General features: G+C 46.1%; 1 protein-coding gene across 1 annotated transcript; it reads right to left on the bottom strand.

Moving 5' to 3' along the window:
- Positions 1–12,850: 12,850 nt before the first annotated feature.
- Positions 12,851–13,330, bottom strand: LOC308517626 (small ribosomal subunit protein uS9-like). Its single transcript, XM_081088842.1, has one exon. The coding sequence runs from the start codon at positions 13,318–13,320 to the stop codon at positions 12,880–12,882; it is 441 nt and encodes a 146-aa protein (XP_080944968.1). The 5' UTR covers positions 13,321–13,330; the 3' UTR covers positions 12,851–12,879.
- Between the last annotated feature and the right edge of the window lie 722 nt (positions 13,331–14,052).

The following is a 14,052-nucleotide window of genomic DNA, read 5'->3' as shown; positions in this document are numbered from 1 at the left end:
GGATGCTGAGCCCTGCCTTCTCTCCACCCGCCGCATCACAGGCCTTCTCTCAGCAGACGCTCCACGCCCTTCTGGTCTCAGCTTCAATGCCGCCGCCTCAAAAGCCTCCCCTGACCATTGGGGAGCAGGTGTCCCACCTGCTGGTGTCCCACCCAGGTCCCTGTCACCAGACCACTAGGCCTGTCTCACGGCTACTGCGGGTATTGGCTGTGCATGGCTCACTGCCACACCCTTGTCCAGGGGATGTCCTTGGCTGAGGGAAATGCCTGGGAGGTCATGTCCTCCCTGTGGCCAATGCCTGACTGTTGGGGACAAGGAGCCACAGCACCCTTGTCTCCAGGCAGGACAGGGTCTGTGACACAGTTCACACTCCAGAGCACCAGTGGGACCGGCCAGTGCTGACTTGTCCTGAAGCCATCTCTTCACCCAGCAGCTCCCATGCCCCCAGCTTGCCCTCATTGCCCTCCTCCCAGAGCACCCCTCAGCCAATCACACAGGAACCCCATCTCAGACTCTGCTTCTGGGCACCCAACCTAAGGCAAGTTGGGATTTGTTCTTTATCTTGGTTTCCTTCTGAGTACCTACCTTCATTATTAATTACTAGAGGCCCGGTGCACAAAATTTATGCACAGAGGGGCCCTCAGGCCAGCCGGCACCCTCTCGAAATCCGGGGCCACTCGCCCCTAACTGCTCGCCTGCCTGCTTGCCCCTAACCACCATAACGGTCACTTAGGCTTTTATATATATAGATATCAGACATTTGGACCTTTTCTTTTCTCTTTTGCCTCCACTACAGGGGATGTTCCATGCAGCAAGAACCACATCTGTACAGTTTGTCACTTCAAACCCAACACTTAGTGTCGGGCTTGCATGCAGGGCCTGCTGGAGGACTACTTCTTTTCTTTTCTTTTTCTTTCTTTTTTTTTGTTAATCCTCACCTGAGAATATTTTTGTTGATTTTTTTTTTTTTTTTTTTTTTTTAGAGAGAGAGTCGAAGGGGAAGGTGGGAGAGAAAGAGAGAGAAACATTAATATGAGAGAGAGACACATTGATTGGTTGCCTCCCTTATGTACTCCAACTGGGGCCAGGGATCAAACCTGCAACCCAGGTACATGCCCTAGACCAGGAATTGAACCTGAGGCACTTCAGTGTGTGAGCCAATGCTCTAACCACTTAGCACACCAGCCAGGTGACTATTTCTTCAACTAATGAAACAGCACGTCACAGGCCCTCAATAAAGGCGTTTGCAAGGATTCCCTCCTGTTCTCCTCTCTCAACCTTCCTCTCGGTCCCCTGTCTCCTCTTAGGTGATCTGGGAGAGCTGCTCTGCCCAGACGTCTAACTCGGGCAGTAGCACCAGCTCTTCGGTGCTGAGGCTACCAATCTGGCGTGATTTCTGACTCACTAGTCTCAGGCCTGCCTGTCGCCAGTCAGTGCCTGGACCCCTCCAACCAAGGTGTCCCCACGCCCCATGCACACAGCCTCCAGGCCAGCACAAGCCCACATGTCCTCATTTCCAGCTGGTGCAAAGCCTGTTCACAGAAATGCCCCTCATTAGGCTCCAGCCCTCTTGCCGCCATCCTACACCAGCCTGCCGTGGTGCAGTGTGAACACTCACCATGATCGCGTCCCTCCCTCTCACAGAATCCCTGTGAAATCCTCAGAGCCCGGACCAGTGCTTTGTTTAGCCTGGCACTCCAAGCCCCCAGTAATACATGCTTAAACCACCTCTCCAGCTTTATCTGTAACACCACGATGGTCAGAGTAATAGCAGTAATGATAGAAAGTTGTGCTGAGTTCCACCTTGTGCCAGGTGGGGCTGCACGCCTCCTTAGAACTCTGACAGAGCCTGCCTAGCACATCACAGGTACTCGATATATATTTGATGAGTTAATTAATATAATGTAACAAGCACAATATCTATATTATATTTAATCCATATGACAAGCTTTTGAAGTGAGGAAACAGAAGCTCAGAAATATGATTATTTACCTCCAGCCAACAGTTAGTTAGAGTCGCAAAGCAGAGTGACCAATCCCAGAGTTTGGTACTTAATCACTATGCTCTGAGGACATTTGTCCATTGATTTTTAGAGAGAGTGAAGGGGGAGAGACAGAGAGAGAAGCATCAATGTGAGAAAGACATCAATTGGTCGCTCCTGCACGGTGATCGAGCCTACAACTGAGGTACATGCCCTTGACCGGAATTGAACCCAGCACCCTTAATTTCCTGGGTCAACACTCTATCCACTGACCCAAACTGGCTATGCTCCCCGGACAGCTCCCCTGCATCTTAGCTTCAGCCAAACTGGACTGTCTACTCCCTGTTCACAACACACCCCACATTTCTAGGCCTTTGCTCAAACTGCTGGGCCTTTGCTTGGAATGCCCTCTGTGCTCCTGCATTCAGATCCTCTATGAGCTTTCTCAAAAACATGTCTATTAAGCCCTTGCTGGTTTGGCTCAGTAGATAGAGCATCAGAGTTCCAGGTTCGATTCCCGTCAAGGGCACAAGCCTGGGTTGCAGGCTTGATACCCAGTAGGGGGCGTGCAGGAGGCAGCCTATCAATGATTCTCTCTCATCATTGATGTTTCTATCTCTCTTTGCCTCTCCCTTCCTCTCTGAAATCAATAAAGATATATTTTTTAAAAATATGTCTATCAAGAATTCTTTACAGATCAATCACCAGCCGTTGTGAGTTCCAAAAAATCCCTAGTGTGCTTCTACTCAATCCTCACACATGAATTCACTCATTCAATCAACAGATATTTGCTGAGCACTTGGTTTGGACCAGCCCCATGCCAGGTGCTCAGCATAAAGAGATGAACCAGCCCTGGCTGCTTTGACTCAGTGGATAGAGTGTAGGCCTGCAGACTGGAGGGTCCCAGGTTCGATTCTGGTCAAGGGCAAGTACCTTGGTTGCAGGCACATTCCCGGTGGGGGGTGTGCGGGAGGCAGCTGATCAATGTTTCTCTCTCATTGATATTTCTAACTCTCTATCTCTCTCTCCCTTCCTCTCTGTTAAAAAAAAATCAATAAAATATATTTTTTTTTTAAAAGAGAGATGAATCAGTCACAGTCCTCTAGTGCAGAGGTCCATCTGTTCATCTCTCCATCAACCCATCCATCCATCCATTCAGTAAATATTGACTGAGCTCCTACTGTGTGCCAGGCATTGTTCTAGCGGTTGAGAGTACAGCAGTGACAAAAGCAGTCCCAATAACTGCCCGTGTGGCTTACATTTTAGTGGGAGAAACAGACAAATCTATAATGATAAAAGCGTAATATGCTAATTAGACCGGACGTCCTTCCGGACATCCTTCCAGATGACCTTCCAGCCGAAGTGGGGTTTCGAGGGAAGCTCGGGTCCCAGGTGCCAGAGGGAAGCCACTGCTGGCATCCGGGGGAAGGAAGGCCTACTCTTGCACGAATTTTGTGCATCAGGCCTCTTGTAAAGGATAATAACCCCTAGTGTGTGCTAGTATGAAGGGCTGACTAGCTTCCAGGAACTCTCCTAAGCACTTCTCATATCTTACTGATTTAATCCTCACATCACCCTTATGCTATAGGTGTCACTATCACCATTTTATAGAGGAGGAAAATGATACTTGGAGCAATTGAATAATTTGACAAAATCACTCAGCTAGTAAATACCTTGTGGACCAAAATCCTAACCCAGACCATAGAATCTATGCTCTTAACCACTATGTTATACTGTTTCCTTAGTAATTATTAATATAAACAAGAAACAAGTCAAAAGATGGGAAGTGCGCTGCTTAAAAATAACAAAGTAATACAGAAGAGACTGTCAAGGGTCTGAGGAGTGGTCAGGGAAGGCCTCCCTGAGGAGGTGACGTCTGAGCCAAAATCTGAATAACAACAAAGAGCAAACACATGAAGTAGTTGTCAGACTTTAGGGCACTTCAGACCACCCTGAGAATGTAAAAATATGTAAATTCCTGAGCCTCCTCCTGAGAGAACCTGTGCTGCTGTCACCACCCAGCCAAAAAGCAAAAACAGGGATTAGATTATAAATTTGCATTTAATAATATCAGATGCTGGAAAACTGGGAAGGTGATAGGTAAAAACCCTAACATCCACCTTCCCCTAAGCTTGCTAGGAGTAAGCTTACATAGAGGGCAGAGACAGGGAAGGGAATGAAGGTAGGGAGCACACGGGGTTCTGGTGACCTGAGGTCCCTGTGGGGGTCTTGGGTCTTGCGGTGTCTTCATTACTGGTCCCTGGAAGAGGATGGTCAGGGTTCTGGAACCTGTCAAGAGGTGACCTGGAGGGTGTCATCGGGTGTTTCTGAGACCTACCCATCAGCCTCCGCATTCCTGGTGGCCAGGCTGTAAGGTCAGGGCTGGGTTAGCTCTTTGTTCTTGCCTGGTCAATGAGACCTGAAACAAAAGCTTAGCCAGAACAGAAGGCTAAGTGTGTACATTTGATTAATTACACATTGTGGTAGTAAAGGGGAGGGAAGGGAGGAGAAGAGGAAAAAAAATTGTATTTTTATTCTACCCTTGTACCCCTATCAATCTTAAATCTACTGTGTCAAAATGCAGTGGTGAAGGCTGTATGTTTTTTTCTTTGTTTTTTGTTAAGCCTCACCTGAGGATATTTTTCCATTGATTTTTAAAGAGAGTGGAAGACAAACAGAGACACCAAGAGAGAGAAACATCGATGTGAGAGAGACACATCAATTGGTTGCCTCCAGCATATGCCACAACCAGGGCCAGGGAGTGAGCTTGCAACCGAGGTATGTGCCTTTGACCAGACCCTTCAGTCCGCAGACAGACACTCTACCCACCGAGTCAAACTGGCTAGGGCATGAAGGCTGTATTTTTTTTTTTAACAAACCCTCCAGGACATTTAATAGTCAGGCTTAGAAGCCATAGAGCAAGAGACAGACAGATAGGTGGACAGGAGACATAAATCAGCACATTATACCATAACCATGAACCCCAGAGCTATATCCAAGGAGCTAAAAATACAGCCCTGCAATTCAGCCTTTCTGGGAATATCAGGAAAGCGTAGAGCTGTGGAGGATCTTTGGGAAACATTTTAAAGGATGAGTCAAGTTTTTAAAGCAAAAGAGCAGGGTGGGTTCCACACACAGAGGGCAGCCAGCATCAGAGGCCCCAGCATGGACAGGGAGGCAAGTAGGGAAGGTGGCAGGGGTTGGGGCGGGAGGGTAGCTGGGTTTGGAATTGGGGCAGGAGAGGGTCAGTCTGGGAAGGACTTTGCAGGGTCTCTAGGAGGCTGGAGTTTCTCCTGAAGTCACTAGGAGGCCGCAGAGATCAAGTAGGGGACTGGTTGGAGTAGCTCCCCTTGGCCGAGAAATGGCCCCGAGTGGAGTTAGCACTAAGAGGTGGTGGCAATAAAGAGTTTATAAATAAATAAAAAGGCCTGAATTAGGGCCATAATGGCAATTTACTCCTTTCTATAGCAGCTCTTGGCTTGGATTAAAATTAGTCTGTGCACTTGCCACATCTCCTTGCTAAACTGTAAGGTACTCAAGCGGAACTACCACTTACTAGTATATAACGTATTGGCTAAAGCAGGTTTCTCAACCTCAGTACTAATGACATTTTGGACTGTTGTCGGGAGCTGTCCTGAGCACTAGGATGTTTAGCAGCATCCCTGGCCTCCACCCACTAGATGCCAAGAGCAACCCGATCACAACTAGTGACAAGAAAACGGTCTCCAGATGTTGCCAAGTGTCACTTAGGGACAAAATCACCCTTGGTTGAGAACCTCAGGGTTAAAGGAACAGAATGGGCGGTTCTACCCAATCTCAGCTCTGCCACTTCCCAGCTGGGTGTCCTGAGCAGACTGCTTCACCTCTCTATGCCTTTGTTTCCTCAGCTACCGAGTAGGGATAATAAAGTATTGATCTCACAGAGTCTATGTAAAAATTAAATACAATGATCCACGTGAAGTGCATACTCAGTGCATGGCAGCTATGACTGGCATTACATTTTAAGGAAACGAGCACTTGGCCAAAGGCTGGCCATGCCTTAAGTGCTTATTAACAAATGTCAGCTACTGCTGCTTCTAATGTTACTTTCTTACTCACGTCTGCAGCAATTCCACTGACATCTGGGATGGTCTTGCACATGCTTGCCAAAAGGTCAGTAGATTGGAGTGAGAATGGGCTGTGATCCTGGTACTGCTGGCATTTTTTCATCATCTCTGAGTACACCAAAAGTTTGGGGGTCGTTATGGTGGCCAAAATGCAGCAACTATAGTCTCAACCCAAGAATTTCCTAAAGGTGTGTTCCAAGGAATGCTCAGTCAAAAGGTATTTATCCTAAAGAAGGTTTTCAGGCCAGGAAATACAGGATATTTCATTTCTTTTTGAGCAAATCAGGCATGTTTGGTTAATAAAGGTTCTGGGAATTTCTGCAGTCATCATTACTAGAATTTAAGCTCTAGGAAATCAGTGATCAAGTCTATCTCACTGTCATATCCCCATTCCTTGAACAAAGCTGAACAAAGGGGCAGTCAATAAGCATGTGATCAATGAGTAAGGGAAATGAATATCCATATGAATGAACTTGTTAATTAAAGAATCCAGTTTGGCTGTGTTTAACCCAGTGTTTCCCAAACTTTTTGGACCTCTGCACCATGGCTATCCCCTAGGACTAGAGCCGCAGACACACATTGGACAACGTAGCCCCTCCCTGGGATGGCAAAGCAACTGTGAGTGACTGGGAAGGCAGGAATGCCCACCGTGCACACTTCTGACTGCTATGATTCAGTGACTTCATCTTCATGTACAATTAATTGAAAACATGTCAGTTTAGCTCCAAAATGAACGTGGAGAGAAAAGAAAATAAAGTCTTAGGGACTCTTGACAAAAGGACTCAATTTTTGCCCTAACCGGTTTGGCTCAGTGGATAGAGCATTGGCCTGCGGACTGAAGGGTCCCAGGTTCGAGTCCGGTCAAAGGCATGTACCTTGGTTGCGGGCACATCCCCAGTAGGGGGTGTGCAAGAGGCAACTTATCGATGTTTCTAACTCTCTATCCCTCTCCCTTCCTCTCTGTAAAAAAAAAAAAAAAAAATATATATATATATATATATATATATATATATATATATATTTTTTTTTTTTTTTTAAAGATCTCAATTTTTTTTTTGAAAGAACTGTGGCAATCAATCTCTGTGCGTGCAGTGATGTGGTGATGCTAACATCACCCATAGTGGTGGTACTGACCTCACCCCACACCTCTGAACAAGCATCAGTCACTGCAAAGGCCTTAGCTCCTACACCCAAACGACGAAATGTTTCCCAAATTGTTCTGTTCAATGGCAATCCTGTCCAATGGCGCTAAGAGCAAGTCAAGACAACCGCCTGTTGCAAACTCAGCTCCAGGTTCTGATTTTTCAAGCAGGTGTTTAGGCTAATGCATCTAACATTTCCACCTGCATGAATAGGAAGCAGAATAAGCCACTGTGGTAAACATGCTTAGAGGCACAAAGTACTTTGCAACAGAAAAAGGGAGACCCTTAGTTCAAACAAGAGCTGATCTCTGCACTGTGCTCCCGCCACCTCCCATGGGCAAGCCTGTCTAATCCTCCTAGCCACCCTAAGAGGTGGATCCTAGTATCATTTGCATTTTATAGATGAGCCCTAAGGAAAGAGTGCAAGTAGGGTCCCTTCCCAGCCTCACTACTGCAGGTGGTCTGCAGGTGAACGGTGACGCAGAGATGGGATCGGCAAGCAGGATGAGTTTTAGAGAAGCAGAGGGCTACTGCTCGCTCAGGCAAGTAGCAAAACCTCCAAAGTTCTCTTGGCTTTTATTGGGGAGTACAGCAAGTGACAATGATTAAGAGGCATGCCTATGAGATCATCTCAGTTAAGTTACACATTAAACTATTAATTTCCTATATTGTTCAAAGATCCCTTCAACCTGCAGCTGCGTCCCCTCCCTTGTACTTTCCATGCCCTCGTGAACTATTTATCACCCAAGGAAATTCTGCCTCGGAACAATAAATCTTGCTTGCAAGACTTTGTTCTGGCGTGGCCCGCTCGCAGGCGCCCGCCTGTTCTAGGCAAAATGTCCTCTCCTTGTTAACTTCTCGTTCCACTTGACCGGCTACACACTACTAAGTCATCACTAGAACTCAAAGCTTGAGGAAAACACTAAATATATATCTTTGCCATTGAAACCTTTCTGTCAGTCTCCAGTCCTGCAGTAGACATTACCCAGATTCTCATCAGAACCGTACGCTCTGATGCCTGTGTTATGCCCAGATTTCAAGACCCCCCCCCCCCAAAGATCCACCAGGGAGCACCAAATCCGATTCAAAAGCAGAGGTCTTTTATACAAGCTCGCTTGGTCCTCCCCACTCCCCACCCCTCACCCCCCACCCCCCACCCCCACCCCCATTACTGGATGCAAGAGAGAGCCCCGAGTCCCAAGAGAACAAAGAATTTATAGGGCTTGGGGTCGAGGGGGGGGGCAGGGTGCAGCTAGGGTCTGGTTACACAAAGACAGGGGGGGTGGCTAGCATACTTTTGGCCTTGGGCTAGTTTCCCCTGCTTTCCCATTGGCCGAGATAAGGGCAGGCTGAGTAACTGATACATTCTGGGGCTTTTTCTTGGAAGAGGGGTTAAGGACACAGCTATCAGTCCTGTTCTGTCCTTTCACCTGAATTCCAGTCAAGCCCATGGCCTCCTCAAAGAAAACCTTCGCGTAACCAGACCGCCAATGCCCGCTTGATGAACTTCATCATTATTACTGACATTAATTAACTCATCCTAATAAACCAGTCAAGTAGCTAAGAATGCAGAGCTCCATTCTCTCTTGTGCTTCAGTTACATTATGAAAAAACATAATGCTAATCCTCGGTTCCTCAGAACATTACTGGGTTTATCCCTAGCTCTATGGTTCTAGTTTGCAAACTCTAAGACCCATAAATAAATCTTTGTCTTTTATTTCTAGCCAAAGACTTGAGAGTCTTTTTGAGTTCACTCAACAGCCTGTTGCAGCTCAGAGAGATAAAGTAACTGGGCCCAGAGCACACAGCCACAAAGGGCAGGAGCTGGCATTTGGACCATAGTTTTAACACTATACTCCATATCTTCAGTAATTTGTCGTAATCACCAATGCTGTTTTTATTTTTAACAAAAGTTTACCATGCACTTCAGTTATCCATTTACACCAGTGATCCTGGAGTTAATTATCTGATAGACATATAAAAGGTATGAGGAAAAAGAGTCTGTATATATGCCCAAGACATCTTAGATTCCCTCTGGTGCTTAACGCCTACCCACTCACACCAGAAATGACATTGAAGGCAAGATATAGTTATCATTTAGAAATATGAGGTAGGTAACCACATCTACCTTTTATTGCCTTCTTGCATGCTCCTTGTTTTGCCAAAAAGGTTTAAAACCAACAAAAACCTTCTGGTATGCCGGCCCAACTTGAAAAGTTTTAATGAATCAATTCCAAAAGACATTCAGAATCGTATCATATCAACCTTGCTTCCACAACCCCTCAAAAATTACTTGATCTCTTTATAAACACTGGACTAGAAATGTCCCCTGTAGTATCTCATTTAACCTGAAAAGTTGACTCTGAAAAGAAGATTAAACTTCTACATTTTACAGATGAAGAAACTGAGGTTCAGAGTGATCTAGTGTCTTGGCCAAGGCCATAACAGCTAGCAAAGGTCACAGTGGGGCTTCTAAACCTAGTCTCACTTTCCAAAATCTCCAGGCCCTGCTGCCCTACATAGTTTAAGGTAAATTCATACAACACTCCCCAGAAAATATTTTTTTTTAGTCAAATATCCTCAGAAGAGCTGGAGATGTAGCAAATGTAATTGAACTTAAGGTTTTGCTACTTGAAAACCAATTAAATACCTATTTCTCTGTTCTGAGCTACATCAGGCTTATTGATGAGACTGGCAGGTCAGCAGAGTGATAATAATTCTGAGGCGTAATACCAAGAATCTAATTCAGGGGGTGGGGGTGGGGCAAAAACCTGATAATCAAACCTAAATATGGGGGGGGGGGTGTCAGCAGTGAGGCCAACGCTTATAAAAATTGTATTAATAGTAACACTTCTGCTATCCTTCCTGTCAATGAGAATGTGACATGTACAAAGTTTTTAAATATTTTTCTTAGGTTAATACAGATCAAGTGAAGACATTAAACCTCTGTGTGGGTTTCACTTCTTTTTGGCACATTTTGTCATATTCAAACACAGAATCTCTGAGACTGTTGCTTGCTCTTGAAAGACTAATAATGCATCAACTGCGACAAGCTCTTTCTTGTTCTGGTTGAAAATTTTCAAAAATCCCCAGGTAGAGCATATTTCTCCCAGGGCTTTCACAAGGTCGCTGCTGTTTTCTAGGGCGCTCATCCCAAACTAAAGAAGGGAGAGTGCAGCTGGGTCCGTGTCAATGCCAGAACGTTCATCTGAATATTTGCATCAGAATTTTAAACTCATCTATTAATTCAACAATCTGTTTTTGAGCAACTGTTTTGTGTAGCGAGCACTGCTCATGGCACGGGGGCTAGAAGCAGGGAAATTAGGGGACCAGGCCTGTCTCCATGGAAGCTTATATTTCCTAGTGAGGAGTAGGAAGGTAAAAAAATAAACAAAGAGAATGAATATCTGCAACGGGTAGAACTATGTCCCCCTGTTACAGGATAGGAGAGGTCCTTGTCTCCCCCGGTAGCTAGTAGGAGTGGAATTCTTGCAATATCCCGAGAAAATGAATTTTCTGACACTTGCACGGGAGAAGGAGTGATTATCATTTGCATGGAATTAAATCCCTGAGTTCTCAAAGTCCTGTTTCCCTTTGCCTCGTCATAGAAGAAGTGAAACTCGGGCTAAAATCAGAGCCAGTATCCAGAGTTTCCGTTCCATGGTAGGGCATGGCGCATACAGCATCAGGCTAATTTAGTTCGTGTTCCAGCTGAGTCCCTCAGTCCATTGCATGAGGGGTCCACATGTCCGTGGGATCCTCATGGCCGTGGGCCACACAGGTGAATGCAAGGAAGCAGGAGCAAAAGAGCCCCATGAGCCAAGAGTCACAAGCCAAGAAGCCAAGAGAGAGGAGCCACAAAAAGAGAAGGAACTCCTTTGTTTAGGAGATTATGTATCCCCAATTTTTTTGTTCTTGCGGTGGTCACACCCATTCTGGCCAATGATCTCTGTTCCCAGGTGTGACTGACAAGTAAGTACTTTCCCTATGCGACCCCAACTTTACTGGGCATGTGTCTATCCCCGCTTTGTCCACTCCCCTTCCCCCACTGTTTTGCATGGAATAGGCCTGTGGCTCCCTGGGGAGTGTGAAGTCGCAGCTTCCTGGTGAAGCTGCCCAAATGGCATGCCTATAATGTCTGGCCTTCCCTTTGCTCCTTTCCTATTATTAATAACTAATTACAACAGTTCAAGTCCTAATGCCCAGTGCCTGTCAATGTGACCTTACTTTGAAATAAGATCTTTGCTTATATCATCAAGTTAAGATGAGGTTGTGGGGGTTAAAAATAAGTACATTAGTACATTTTCTCTCATTTTCTAAGACTTCTAGCTGAGGTATAATCAAATTAACAGAAGCAAATTAACAGAAGAAAATCAAATTTTATTATATGCACATGGGGAATGCACATATGCATGAAAATTCCAAAGACAGTGAGGCAACATTGCATATAGAAGACATTTTGGACAAAGGAGAAAAGGGGAAGTGGTGTATTAGATTTCAGAAATGAGAATGGATGAGTTACAGATAGTTGAATTGAGGAAGAACAGAAGACACAGGGCAGGAACATCCTTGCTAGGCAAATCAGAAACAATGGAACACACACAGGAGGTATCCAGCTAACAAGCTTCTGCCTGAAGCCCTTTTGTTCACCATATTTAATTCAAATTAGGCTAAGGTCACATTCTAAGATATTCTCCCTGAAGCAAGTTTCTCTGTTTGAATCTCTTGGGCAGGAAACATGTTTTCTGAGTCTTTTATTTCTTAATAAACAGCTGAAAATCAATATCTCAAAAAGGCAGCTTCAGAACACCAAAACTTTGGTTCTCTTCAAGGTCATGCTGGGTTAGGATGGGCCCTAAACTCAATGATTGGTGTCCTTATAAGAGGAGGGAAATTTAGACACAGTCACATGTGAGAAGGCCATGTGAAGATAGAGGCGGCTACAAGCCAAGGAAAGTCATGGATCGCTGGCAACCACCAGTAGCAATAAGAGGCAAGGCAGGCTCCACTCTAGAGCCTTCAGAGGGAACAGTGCCCTGCCAACACCTTGATTTCAGACCTCTGGCCTCCACAACTGTGAGAGAATACATTTCTGTTGTTTACACCACCCAGTTTGTGCTGCTTCCCTACAGCAGCCCTAGGAAATGAGTACAACATCTAATATGATATCAGAGAGTGATACATGGTATAAAGAAAAACAAAGCAAGATGGGAGGATGGAGAGTGACTGGGAAGGAAAGAGCCAGCTTACATAATGCAGTCAAGGGGAGGTGACATTACACAAGGGCAAGACTGTCAACTCAGTCCCACAAGATCCAGAGGTTCTCATCAGCTCTGGGTACCACGACAAAATACCACAGACTGGGTGGCTTAAAAACAACACACTTGCCCCAACCGGTTTGGCTCAGTGGATAGAGCGTCGGCCTGCAGACTGAAGGGTCCCAGGTTCAATTCTGGCCAAGGGCACATGCCGGGTTGTGGGCTCGATCCTCAGTAGGGGGCGTGCAGGAGGCAGCCGATCAATGATTCTCTCTCATCATTGATATTTCTATCTCTCTCTCCCTCTCCCTTCCTCTCTGAAATCAATAAAGGAATATATATTTTTTTTCCCCCATAACCATTGTTTATTATAAAGGTGAACCCAGATGAGCTTATCGGTAAGATTTCTGGTAGCGAGCACGGGCACCAGGACCACCAAATTTTTTGGATTCACAGCGACGGGGATCAGCTACCAGCAGGGTCCGGTCATACTGGATAAGGATGTCTTTGCTCTCCTTCTTGGAAGCTTTATCCACATATTTCTGGTAATAGGCCACCAGGGCTTTGGAAATGGACTGATGGATTGCATACATCTGGGCCACATGACCACCACCCTTCACACAGACTCGGATGTTCACGCCAGCAAATCGCTCCTTCCCAAGAAGCAGAACAGGTTCCAGCAGCTTGTATTGAAGCATCCGCGGCTCGATCATCTCCAGGGGCCATCCGTTCACCTTTATGAGGCCGTTGCCCCGTTTGCAGTGCGCCACGGCTATGGCCGTCTTCTTGCATCCGAAGACCTGCACAGACTGCAGAGGACCCTTGGACGGCATGACTGCAGGCATGCACCAGAGATCCTCACCGCGCAGCGCCGACACCAGAAAAGCAAGAAATATATTTTTTTAAAAACACACTTCCTCACATTTCTGAAAGCTGGGAAGTCCAAGATCAAGGTGCCAGAGAGGTGGGTGTCATGCTGAGGCCTCTTCTTTTGGTGTGTAGGAGGCCACCATCTCACTCTGTGCTCATATGACTTCTTCTTTATACGTGTGTGTGTAACCGAAATTACTTTGCTACTCCAAATACAGCCTCACTGGGGTTAGGTCTTCAACATATGATTTAGGGGTACACATACATTTGATCCATAACAAACTCTTACCCAAAAGTTGCCAGTGTAACTTCTCATGCTTTTCTTTGTGCATTAGACAAATGCTGGCCCAGATGTCCATGCATGGCCTCTAAGTGATACAGGCAGGACTCTTTCAGTGATACGACTTTTCCATCCTATATAATAAAGAGGTAAAATGCAAACTGACCGTCATACCCTTGCACAAGATGGCTGCCTCCATGTGGTCAAAAGATAGCCGCCCCCATGTGGTCACAAGATGGCCGTCAGGGGAGGGCAGTTGTGAGCGATCAGGCCAGCATGGGAGGGCAGTTAGGGGCAACTAGGCCAGCAGGGGAGGGCAGTTGGGGGGACCATGCCTGCAGGGGAGAACAGTTAGGGGTGACCAGGCCGGCAGAGGAGGGCAGTTGGGGACGATCCGGCCGGCAGGGGAGCAGTT

Source organism: Myotis nattereri, assembly GCF_964212035.1.
Source record: "Myotis nattereri genome assembly, chromosome: 4".
Lineage (NCBI taxonomy): Eukaryota > Metazoa > Chordata > Mammalia > Chiroptera > Vespertilionidae > Myotis > Myotis nattereri.
This window is presented reverse-complemented; position numbering and strand designations above follow the sequence as displayed.